The sequence below is a fragment of the Amyelois transitella genome, chromosome 16 (assembly GCF_032362555.1).
Source record: "Amyelois transitella isolate CPQ chromosome 16, ilAmyTran1.1, whole genome shotgun sequence".
NCBI classification, from domain to species: domain Eukaryota; kingdom Metazoa; phylum Arthropoda; class Insecta; order Lepidoptera; family Pyralidae; genus Amyelois; species Amyelois transitella.
In genome coordinates, this window is record NC_083519.1 from 386,209 (window position 1) to 399,206 (window position 12,998).

At 36.9% G+C, this 12,998-nt stretch overlaps 2 protein-coding genes across 5 annotated transcripts in view; both read left to right on the plus strand.

Annotated features, from left to right (window-relative positions):
* Nucleotides 1–12,998, plus strand: part of LOC106136110 (protein sidekick-1) — a 149,549-nt gene that overhangs the window by 105,115 nt on the left and 31,436 nt on the right. The gene's annotated exons all lie outside the window — the stretch shown is intronic.
* On the plus strand, nucleotides 5,835–7,699 carry LOC106136133 (cytochrome P450 6B6-like). Its single transcript, XM_013336587.2, has one exon. It carries the CDS (start codon nucleotides 5,898–5,900, stop codon nucleotides 7,446–7,448), a length of 1,551 nt encoding a protein of 516 aa, XP_013192041.1. The 5' UTR covers nucleotides 5,835–5,897; the 3' UTR covers nucleotides 7,449–7,699.

Here is a 12,998-nt window from a genome sequence, read left to right on the forward strand (position 1 = left end):
ACTGGAAAGGTCAGGTAACGTTTAATACGTTCTTTAAAGATAGTATTAGCATATTGTAGCTTTTCTATTATTTCTTAGATTGGTATACTTGAAAGTTGTCCCTTGACACTCTCGTTGTAGGCGTGTCCCTGACTCCTCTCTATAGAAAGGAAGCCAACCGGTAATTATCCCAGAAGGATAATAAATACTGCAACTATAAAAAAATGCAATGTTGTGTTCAAAAGAAAAAACAATCCTCCATCTCTTTCCTATAGATGTCCTTAAAGAATACGCTAATAAACTTGGGATTCTTTTCTTAGGCGATGGTCTAGCATCCTGTCATTATTTGACTCTAAATTTCATATAGTTGATCGTGGCCTTTCAGCCTTTATGAGACTGTTGACTCTGTCCACCCCTTATGAAATTAATACGTGATTGTTTGTATGTAAAAATAGATTCTTTAATATGTCTATTTGTTTATAAGCTCCTGGTTCAATTCGGCTTTGCCATTAATCGCGAGGCGGCGAGCCGTGTGACAAATGACGTCACGCCGATGGAATGACTCGATAAAAAACTATTTAGGTACTTTATTGACCATAAAGATAGCCTGTTTATGGGGAGGTTTCATGAAACGTTGATTGAGTTTTGTTTGTTGACCTGCGCCATGTAATTTTACAATTATGTAGATAGGTATACCTTAAAAAAAATAATTATTAAACATTCTATGGAAAGAAAAAAGGATATGGAAACAGGAATAAAACCACTCTATATCTTTCTCATCGATCTTATTAAATAAAAATCTAAAATCTATCATAAAGCCATACAGCTGAACGTGGCCATTCAATGTTTTCAAGCAAAGAGTTAGACATGACTATGTAGTTTTAATATGAATCCATTTGGTGTGACTTTAATTTATAACTTTGGTATAAATTAATTCTAAAATCCGTCTAGACAGTACAGACATTAATTTTATTTTGTCATGTGTACATTTGTATAAATACAATACACAATAGTTCTTGTAAACAATAGTACTTACTAACGTATAATTTTTGAAGGTTAAAAAATTTGATTTATAGCCGTTATGACCCTTCCATGTTGAGAATAATATAACCAAAGTATCATACAGTTGCTTGAATGAGCCGGTTACCTCATTTGTTTTCCCTCCTAAAAAGACTTTATTTGTTACAATTGGATCATTAATATACTATCTCTAATATCTCTTGCTCTAATATAAACATTATGTATGTAAACAGAAAAATGCTATACTAAAAATCCTTTCGATGCCCTACTAAGTAAATGGTGTGTAGCACTGAGCTAGAATAAGGCTGCGGTTCGATTGAGGTGCGGAGCGAAGCTAGCTTTGCAAAGAGCTATATATTTCTACTGTAGTGGAAAACAGTCTTCCGTAGGAGCGGGTTGGAGTGGAACTGCTTTGTGTATTCATAAACCTGATGCGGGAGTAACAATGACGTCAAGATTCGCACTAAAATGAATACATATGCGCGTGAGTGAGCAGTCCCGCTCCGAGAAATCCACATCTCTTCTCAATTTCAAAGAAAACCGCATCGGAGCAGAATTGGATAAAATATTGGGGAAACATGGTAGATTGGTCTAGCGCCGAGAGAAAAGCGACGCGTTGCGGAGAGGAGCGGGGCGGAAGGGAGTGGGGCGGAGCGGAGTGGGGCGGAGTGGACTGGGGCGGAGCGGAGTGGGGCGGAGCGGAGTGAGGTGGAGCGGAGTGGGGCTGCTCACTCATGCGCATATTGCGCATATTTAGAGTGTGGTTCCACTGAGTTGACTGAGGTTTCTCTCCGCTTCAGCTTAAAGGCTAACCACTTTTGTTCCGTCTCTTCTCTCCTGTCCGCTGCAGTGGAAACGCAGCCTAAGCGTGGGAGGTCACTAATGGCCCCCTGTCGCAGACCGACGTGTTGTTTCTTATTCTCTCGTTACTCACTGATTAATGGCGCTTGGTCTTACTACGAAGTGTTCATGACTATGTCGTCTGAATACCTCTATTTACAACATCTATGTCGGATAACTATATATTGAAATATTTAAAATCTTGCCTTGATATAAGAGAGGAAAAAAAGGGGCTGTTGAGCTGGACATCGCACTATATTTGTCTTCTTCGCAACTGACTTTGAAACTTCCTCGTCTGGTTCTCGCTATACGCCACAGGAATTGGCATTTAATCCAGATAATTATGAAAAGTTCAGAAGCAAATCGATACAATTCTTGCTAAATATAATAACAAGTTTGGTTACGATGCCATCAAAAAGATGACTTACTTGGAATGGGCGTTCACAGAGTTTTTGATTAGACTTTATTCAAGACAAGTGGTCTTACAACTTGTCACTATCATGAATTTCAATTCTATAATAAAGCCACAGTTAATCGTGTTCTTGAAGTCTCTTATAACTATGGCTCTGTCTACTCTGTAAGAGACAAAAACGTGACATGATTTGCCAGTATTTGACTATCAATTCTTTTACATAGCCATACAACTGTATATGGCCTTTTATGTTTTTCGAGACTCTAGGCCCTGTCTACCCCCCTGTCTGGACATACAGCTGAACGTAGAACTTCAGTTTTTTCAAGACTCTGTCTACCCCGCAAAGGATATACGCGTGATAATATGAATAAGGTAACAAAGCCATGCTATGCTCTGTGAAATAATCTTAAAACCTGATAATTGAATTAAATCTTATCTGCGCGTAATAAAAGGAGATAAAAGTAAAAAAATTTCACCACAATTATTATTTTCCTGTACTGATTAGATAATTTTTAACAAACATGACTATTTGACAAACAAAACATAGACTTTGATTTTTTATTCATAGTCTATAGATGTTGTAAGTCACAGAAAAATTATAATAATTGAAATTCAAAATTATTTTTCATTGTTATGGGACTTTTCAAATATTACTTGATAATTGTCATATCTTTTGGTTTTACAGCATTGTTTGAAGTCAAATTAATTTTATTAAACCAAGTTTACTGCCGCTTTCAAAGCGCAGAACAAAAGTACAGAAGAAGCGGTACAAACTGCACTGCAGCATTTTCTTTAATAAAGTCAACTTCATTATTTTCCAAACTTTGAATAGAAATGTGGACAAAATATTGCATTGTTATGATTAATTGATTAGAATAAGACCTCTCCATCTCTTTCCCATGGATGTCGTATAAGACGACAAGGCTTATAAACTGGGATTCGTCTTTTAGGCAATGGGCTAGCAACATGTGACTATTTGTATTTCAATTCCATCTTTAAACCAAACGGTGGAACGTGACCTTCTGTCTTTTCAATTCTATTGATTTTGCCTCGCCTGCAAGGGATATACATGTGATTTTATGTAGGTATGTAGGGAAAGTTAATACATTCAAATTCGCTCAAGATTACATTAAAACGATATACAAAACTGCTTCAATAGCCCGTATCGCGTTCTCATTCAAACAAGTCTACAAGTCGCATAAAAAGTCGCTTGTAAGTGACGCCACTCGAGCGAGCACATAAAACGCCATTGTAATGTCCCGGGTTCGATTCCCGGCAGTTAGGACGTCGACGGGGCCATTCCGGAAGATATATTATTATTTGAGAACTGATGTATTTATGTAGCTCTGTATTTTATTATTATCTTTGAACTGAAATTATTTTATTACTTGTTTTCTTTTTAATTCTTCTGGATACTGTTCTGAGAGAGGGTAGCGTTTCTTTATTTAAAATTATTTAACTAATATCTAGTGTTAAAAATAAATTATTGATTGAGTGCGCGTTTAATGCCAATTTTTTCAGATATACGTCAATAAGAAAATAACATTTCCATCAAAAATATATCAGGAATCAAAAAATGCAATTGCTGCTAAAGCAAGCACTTACCAACTGCACTTTAGACAACAAATAAAATATCTAATTATCTTCATAAATCTACGGACACAACTCAATTTACTATATGGACATAAAACTAGACTCACGTTTTCGTAGCGGCACTCGTAGCGGCTACGAGGCCACGTAGCGTAGCCAGTACCAGTAAGCTACAAAGTTGCTACGCCACTACGCCGAGTCAGTTTTATGTGAATATTACGCTCTAATAGACGAATGGAGGAATCCAGGTTACGGTGCAGTCTATGAGTGGCTTTATTTTACTTTGTTGCATTTTACTGTCCGGGAAATTCAGGGATCACAGGTTATGTTTTTTGTGTCAAACAAGCTTATCTGTCCTTTTTTATTTTATTACTGTTACAGTTTATTATGTTCACAATTTGTATACTTTTTGTGTCGAAATTAAAATGTGAACTTCTGTACACTCATAAAATGTGCTTTTATCACCACTACAAATCGTCGCTATCAACTTGGCAAATAATATTATTTTTCTTAATATGTATATATCAACCAAAGGTTAAAATAGATCACACCTGTACATTACACTTTAGTAGTACCTTTTTTTTCGCAATGTTAGTAACCAAATACGGCTGCTTAGATAAAACGTAATCATAATTAAGATTACAAACATTAATATATATTTTTAATCACGATTCTTTCCTTGTCGCAAAGGCATATACTAAATATTTTCACTTGCCATGTTCCTCGTATTATTCTGTTACTTCATCATGCATGCTCGACTGTTCAGGGTCTAATTCTGGCTGTTCACCAGAATTTCGACTAGCAGAGAATGCCTTGTTACATGACATAAAGTCCACCTGTTGTACATTTTACGTGCGTAAAATTTAAATATAAATAAAACTTCATCATTGACTAAAGTCAATGCAATTCGTCTTGATCTTTGTCTCACAACATTACGTTACGTTGATGTTAATGTTTATGTCTCAGATGCCACAATAGATGCTGGTAATCAGTGCTTAAAGTGTTCAGCGTATTTCTGAGCCAGGACACTGTTATCACATTCACATAATTATTATTTACCTTCTTTCTTGATGTACCTTAATTTTGTGATGAATAAATTATATTTCTTTCTTTCTGTTAAGTTTAATAACTTGAATAATCTAGCCGATTTTTATATCTTCGAACTGCAAAAAATCAGGTAGCTAACGACCTGACCTTAGCTATGAGAACTAAGCTAACCGCATACAATCCAACCCCTGATGAACACATAAAAACCACAACATTCGATGAGCGTTCCTTCTCGAAACGTGACCGGATTTTTAAACCTACCCTCAAAAAAATCACTCCAAACCTCAACCTTATTTATATCGAGCTAAAGTTTGCTATCGGCCTTTAAGGTACAATGGGTATTGAAATAAAAAGGCAAAATGTCCCACAGATGGCCCGCTCAACGTCTGTTTTGATTTTATTACGTTTATTTGCCTTCAAAAAGCTTTAAAGGTAAATTTTAGTACTCATTGCATTTAAATATTAAGGTTCTTTCGTAATCGTAGAATTAAAATAATATTAGACCATAAATGTGGGGTAGAACTCGTGATAAAGTAGTCTCAACTGATGGTTGATTCTAAAATAATTTGACAGCTTTATAACTGCACAGAAAACTACATGCACTCTAAGACGACGATTCAACATTTTTTTTTAAATAATATATATTTTCGGGACAAACACATTCATATTGTTTCAAGTAGAATATGGCATATCTACGAGTATTCTCTTATATCATACAGATTACTGTGGTCATTGTAATATGTTACATATAACAATGATACACACACCACGATATTTATTAAACAAATAAAGAGAAAAAAAAGATTTTTACTTTTATTATAATCATTATCGGCGCAATCTCAACTAAAAACAAGTAAACCTAACAATGCTTATTTGTTTGTCTTGATAACACTAATATTTACGCCTTATCTCTGCGATATGAATTATGCTCCTATTAATAGATATAAACAGGCAACAGTCGGACTCAGTGCTATCAAGACTGTGAATAGGAACTACCGTGTTACTCAAAATGATCATACCAATTGCCGTAATTGTAATCTGCCTCTTATTGTACTACTATGGGACAAGAAATTTCAAATACTGGCAAAAACGTGGCATCATTCATGATAAGCCCATTCCATTTTTCGGTAACAACATTGATGGATACCTCTTCAGGAAAAGTGTGACTCAAATCGCAACGGACATGTACAGAAAGTACCCAAATGAGAAAGTGGTAGGGTTCTATCGAGCAAATATTCCAGAGTTGGTGGTCAGGGATCCAGAAACGATAAAGAGGGTTTTAGTGACAGATTTCGAACATTTGTACCCTCGAGGGATTAATCACAAAGAAGTTGTGGAGCCTCTGATGAGGAATTTGTTTTTCGCGGATGGCGACCTGTGGCGGTTATTGCGCCAGCGCATGACACCAGCCTTTACCAGTGGGAAACTGAAAGCAATGTTCCCCCTGATCATTGACTGCGCTGACAGACTTCAGAAACGCGCTCTCACTGTATCCGCTGCGGGGAAGAAATTGGATGCTCGCGATCTGATGGCGAGGTACACTACAGACTTCATCGGCGCTTGCGGCTTTGGTGTCAACGCTGATTCACTCGGGGACGAAGACTCTGCCTTCAGAAAACTGGGTGCACAGATATTTCAGCCTCGCGTTCAAGATTTGATAGTGGCTATCTTGAAAGAAGTATTTCCTGATACATTCAAACACTTGAAGTACCTATCTCGGCTTGAAGATGATTTCAAAAAGTTCGTATCTGATGTTCTCCATCTCAGAAATTACAAGCCGTCGGGTAGAAATGACTTCATTGATTTAATGCTGGAGTGTAAACAAAAAGGAACAATTGTAGGTGAATCAATTGAGCGGCGCGACAAGGAGGGACGCCCAGAAAAAGCGACCGTCGAACTGGATGACACACTGATAGCAGCACAAGTATTCGTTTTCTTCGCAGCCGGCTTTGAGACCTCGTCATCTGCTACCAGCTACACCTTACACGAATTGGCATTCAATCCTGAAATACAAGAGAGAGTACAAAAAGAAATCGACACAGTTCTAGCCAAACATGATAACAAATTGAGTTACGATGCCGTTAAAGAGATGACATACTTAGAATGGACGTTCAAAGAGGCTATGCGAATGCTGCCATCGCTTGGATTTTTAATAAGGCAAAGTGTACGTCCATATACCTTCCCAGAGCTAGGATTATCAATTGATGCTGATGTAGGAATTATGATTCCGCTGCAGGCGCTTCACACCGATCCAGAATACTTCGATAATCCCATGGAATTTCGTCCAGAGCGATTTGATCCCGAGAATTTCACTAGAAAACAGCGGGATATTTATCTGCCCTTTGGTACTGGACCTAGAGCGTGTATTGGAGAAAGATTAGGGCTCATGCAGTCATTGGCTGGATTGGCGGCTGTGTTGTCAAAGTTCTCAGTGTCACCGGCTGCAGATACCAAACGTTGGCCAGAGATAGACCCTCGATCAGATATTGTCCAAACTATTGTAGGAGGATTGCCATTACAATTTAATGAGAGAAAGCGAAATGTGGTCAATTTTAATTAAATTAAAGTTACACTTTAACGTAACTTCGAACATGAATTTTAGAAAATGCAATTTGTGTGAAGTGATATAAACTTGTTGCTGTGTCTATGTTGTAATTTTTGGTTGACGGTAAAAATGTTCGATGACTTTATTCTTTACGTCATAAACAGAACCTATGGCTACAAGATTCAAAAATTACTTGTTAAAATATGACACTTTATATTATGTGCAATTCTTGTGCTATTATTTATTATTAAAAAAATTGATATCCATTCTGGTTAGTTCTTTTCTCACCCGATATATGGATCATTTGACCACAACAACTCTTGTAGATTTACCTTTATAATACTCTTAAACGAGGCAGTATTAGAGAACATTATAAAACACACATACCACTAGTTAACATAACAGCGAGTTACACCAGTTCATGTCGATGAACCACAACAACAAGCAAGCACGCGATTGTACGTTTGCCAAGACATTTCCAATGTAAGAAATGTTTTAGCTACGTGCTATGGCTTGACATGTGATTTGGAAAACATGTTTCGGGCCAGAAATTTTAAATTTGTTTTCTAAAACATTTGTTATCTGCATTGAAGACCCAGAATAACATGTAGGCTACTTTTTATCCCGGAGTTCCCGCGGGATTGATAGGGTTTCCATGCGGACGAAGTCGCGGGCGGCCTCTAGTATATGTATTATAAAAGCCAATTTATATATATATATATATATATATATATATATATATATACATACATACATACATAAAATCACGCCTCTTTCCCGGAGGGGTAGGCAGAGACTACCACTACTACTACTACTATATATATATATATATATATATATATATATATATATAATAACTGGTATTTATATAATACTAAATGTACAGACAACATATTTTTACTGTTTTATTATATGTATAGATTCAGTGTATTCTTTAGAAACACAAGCACAAACATCTCCTAAGTACATTTAAACCGCTTTATACACTTACCTCTTTTCCAGTGCATGAGGCAGTAGGTCAGACGTCACATTCCGCTCAGTGCGCCCGCGTCGTGTCAACCAAACATAATGCAATGGAAGTGCATTCCGAAATAATGCACGGGCGACGTTAAGCCGACAACCGGTACGGCACTAAACGGTTTTTAGTGCCGGATACGAATGTCGGAATTATGTTCTGGTTTATTTTAACCTGTTACGGGAAAAGATTGACTTGATAAATTTTTTGTTGATGATATTTTTAATAAAAATACACATAGTCACGTCTATATCCCTTACGGGGTAGACAGAGCCAATAGTCCCGAAGACTTAATGGCTCGTTCAGCTGCTCGGCTTAATGATGGAATTGAGATCCAAATAGTGACAGGTTGCTAGCCCATTGCCTAAAAAAAGGATCGCAATTTTATAAGCTCATCCCTTAGTCGCCTCTTACGACATCCATGGGAAAGAAATGGAGTGGTCCTATTCTTTTTTGCATTGGTGCCGGGAACCACACGGCACGGTACTTTAATAATAATAATCCCTTGAATATAGTTACAATAGGTCATAATTATCTAGGTAGGCCATCACGTCTATATCCCTTGCGGGGTAGAGCCAACAGTCATCAAAAGACTGAAAGGCCACGTCCAGCTGTTTGGTTTAATGATAGAATTGAGATTCAAATAATGACAGGTTGCCCATCGCCATAAGAAAGAGATGCAGGATGATGATGATGAGGATGGATGGATGGTCCTATTCTTAACTACCAGGATTAACATTTGAAATCAATTAATTTAAATAATACAAATTTCAACTCAATATTTTCGCTAGAAACCTACATATATTTTACCAAACTTGTATACTTTTTAACCACTAAGCCACAACACTCCGTTCGCCAACCGTTTCCACCTGATAGCAATGATATAACCCCAATATAACCATAACGAGCGCACGCTACCACGAAATTGTCGAACTAAATGGAACTGCACATTCCACCCCCCATTCGAACTTATGATTCCTGATGTTCTGTCCGGAATTGTATTGTCGGATAATCTACAAATTTCTGAATGCCGTTATTGAGTGAGAGTTGCTATTTTGGTAGAATTTGTACTATTACCCATATTACGTTTGGTTCCCGACACTTTTGAATAGAACCACTCCATGTCTTCCCATGGATGACGTAAAGCCGATAAAGGGAAATGGGTTTCTTCTTGTAGGCGACGGGCTACTACCTGTCACTATTTGAAACTAAATTCCATTATTGTGCCATACAGCTGAACGTGGCTTTTCAGTCTTTTCAAGATAATTGGTTCTGTCTACCCAACAAGGGAAAAAGACATGATTTTATATGCGGATAATTGAGGAACAGTTCAAAATAAACTAAAACTACTATTTACAACTATTGTACTAGTTTAACTGGATTTAGCTTTGAAGTTATGAACATTAGTTTCAATACTAACCGATGTTTACGGTGAGGGAGAACATCGTGAGGAAACCTGCACATTCAGGCAACTAGATTTGTTACTAAAATCGATCCAATACGGTTTTGGTTTACCTGCATAGATTGCGGAGGTCCGATGGGTGTCGCTTCGTGTAAAACCCTGCCTGACGCACCCAATCTAGGATCTTTGGTCTAAGGCATATCCCGGACTTCTCTCCAGAGTGGTGAGGATATACAACCAGAACTTGAGCCAGGAGAAGAAGAATAAGAATAAGAACATCTTTATGATGAAATTGAAATTCTTCTTATTACACTAGATATAATACCTTCTTGTAAGGAACACGATTCCCGGAAAAGCGCTTGAAACAAAAACATTCCCCCGTTTTCTTTGTACAGTTTAAATGTTATTACGAGGAGTTTGCGAACATTATTTCGGATGTTATCCTGCAAGTTTCGGTGTGCGAGTTTCTGAATACTTATGTTTTACAACCGGTATACCATTATTTTTCTTTCGTGTTATATACTTTGTTATTTGACGTGAAGGGTAGAAAGAGTACGACACCCGTCACAAAATACTTCAAGGCATTATACAAGTTATAGATTATAAATAAATCCTGTTTCAAATAATTCATATTGAAATCGTTTGTTGCATATCTCAAGAAGACGGTACTTTTTCGAGGACATAATATATAGGTAGCTGAAGACCCAGAATAATACATATACTACTTTTTATTACGGAATTCCCGCGGGATTAATTGTTACGTTATGATAAGGCTTCCACGCGGACTAAGTCGCGGGCGGCCTCTGGTTTTATATAAGGACCCAACAGTAATGAATCAAAACACTGTGAAATTGGCTGCAATTTAAAATGAATGTAAATCAAACAATATATCCAAAGAGTTGAAACTTTAATTAGAGCCCGCGATATTGAGTTTCATATCGATAAAATCGACTCGATCCGACGGAGCGAATTACTCGATAAATCCGAGATTCAGAACTATCGGATTAAAACTTAATTCAGCGATTGTGTAGCTAGTAAACGAACGGTTATTAAAAATCGAAAGAGTTTTGTTTCAATGAGAAAAACGTAATATAACGTCAGCATACTTTATATCTTGTGAAACAATTTAAAAGATTTGTAACTGAATGTGCAAACTGAAGCTTTGTCATATCATGTGAATGGGACGGTGTGGGAAGGCCTAGAAGAACTATTCTTCCTCCTGGTTTTAGTTCAGGTTTCCTCACGATGTTTTCCCCTTACCGTAAGAGCATCGGTTAGTATTCAAACTAATATACATAATTTTCGATAATAGTCATTGTTACATGACCGAGGTGGGATTCGAACCTGTGCCATTTTAGGCGGGCATCTTACTGATGCGACCACTGTCAATCATTATCATGTAAAAGTAACTACAGATGAGCCTATTAAATGATAGTAAAAAGAGAAATTACATACCTGCAGCATAGCCCACAAAACGTAGTCATACATACATTCATATGGTCTCGTCTATATCCCTTGCGGGGTAGAAAGAGCCAACAATCTTGAAAAGACTGAATGGCCACGTTCATCTATTTGGCTTAATGATAGAATTGAGATTCAAATAGTGACAGGTTGCTAGCCCATCGCCTAAAAAAGAATCCCAAGTTTGTAAGCCTATCCCTTAGTCGCCTTTTACGACATCCATGGGGACGAGATGGAGTAGTCCTATTCTTTTTTTTTTTATTGGTGCCGGTAACCAAACGGCATTAGCCTATTAAATGATAGTAAAAAGAGAAATTACATACCTACCCGCCCACAAATTGTAGTCATTTAAAACCATAAATTTGTTAAGTGCCTTTTCGGATACTTAGTATAAATCACACCTTTTGTTTAAGCTTGAGGTACATTAAAGTCGCAAGTTAGCGGGGACCCTAATCCTGGATTTGCGGCGGCCACGAGCTATAGTCTGGAGTTAAGCTAACTTTCAGGTGAACTTCCAGGTTTGTTTAAAACTAATCAACGATAATTACGACCTGACTTTCTTTGCTTGCACTAAATTCGTAACGGAATTAAAAGCATATTGCAAGTGATTCGTTTCTTTTATAACTATGTACTTACTATTTTCTTGTTACTGTGTAAATTTCTATGCAATAAAGATATTACAAACAAACAAAAAAACAAGCATATAATACCCTTGCTATAAATTATGTGACTTCATAGACAACAGCTTATTTTTTACGTACAGTCATCAAATCGGACGTCCTGGCAAAAGGTCAGGTCAAGAGTACCCGAAACCGCCGAGCTTGCACGAAGAGAGTTATGAATGTGGATGAAGCGAAGGAAGTATGCAGAGATCGTGGCAAGTGGAAAGATGTAGTCTCTGCCTACCCCTCCGGGAAAAAGGCGTGATTTTATGTATGTAATACGGTGTGTATTTAAAATAACAACCGACCAGCCATCTTTCACACGTATTCTGCAAATATATGTCTAAAACCTGCTGTCAGTTGAAATACTTAGTAGTTGCCATGAAAATGCTCGCTCCGATGGCTGACGGGGACACAAAACAGGCAACCCTGGTGCACAGAGTGCAGTACAAAAGAACTACCCTCATTCCCATTTCTCGGCGTCGCGGTCTTATCTTGTGGAGCTCTGAGACGAGCGGTCTGAACGCTTGTGACTTTTCACGTGTGTAGGAGGAGTTTAAATAGCGTTTTATTTATTTATTTGTAAATAAATTTGACATGATTCTGTTATTTTTAAATTTTCAATAATTTATCACGTACATTACGATAAGTTTTTACGAAATAGTTACTTAAATTAGTAAAAATTTATCGTAATGTTTCATGTTCAAATATTGCGGTATTTAATAAGAATATTTAAAAAAAAAATCAATGATCTGGAAGACCATTAAGAAGTTTAGATTTTTATCATTTGTCCTTGAAATGTTTGTGATTGAACTCATTCAAAATTTGGTACATAAACAAAATTAGTAATCTAACCAAATATAATTGTAAATAAATATAAAAATTAACTAGCGATATTGGACCACAAAACCTTCAAACTTTTATTCGCATAATATGAGTACAGCAATATCTTAAATTTTTATGTATACCAGATCTTCATTTCCCCCTTTCGGATGTTGCAAAACATTTATTATGTATTAGTAGAC

Coding starts and splice junctions, on each gene's coding strand:
- LOC106136133 (XM_013336587.2), top strand. CDS start 5,898: ATGATCATACCAATTGCCGTAATTGTAATCTGCCTCTTATTGTACTAC.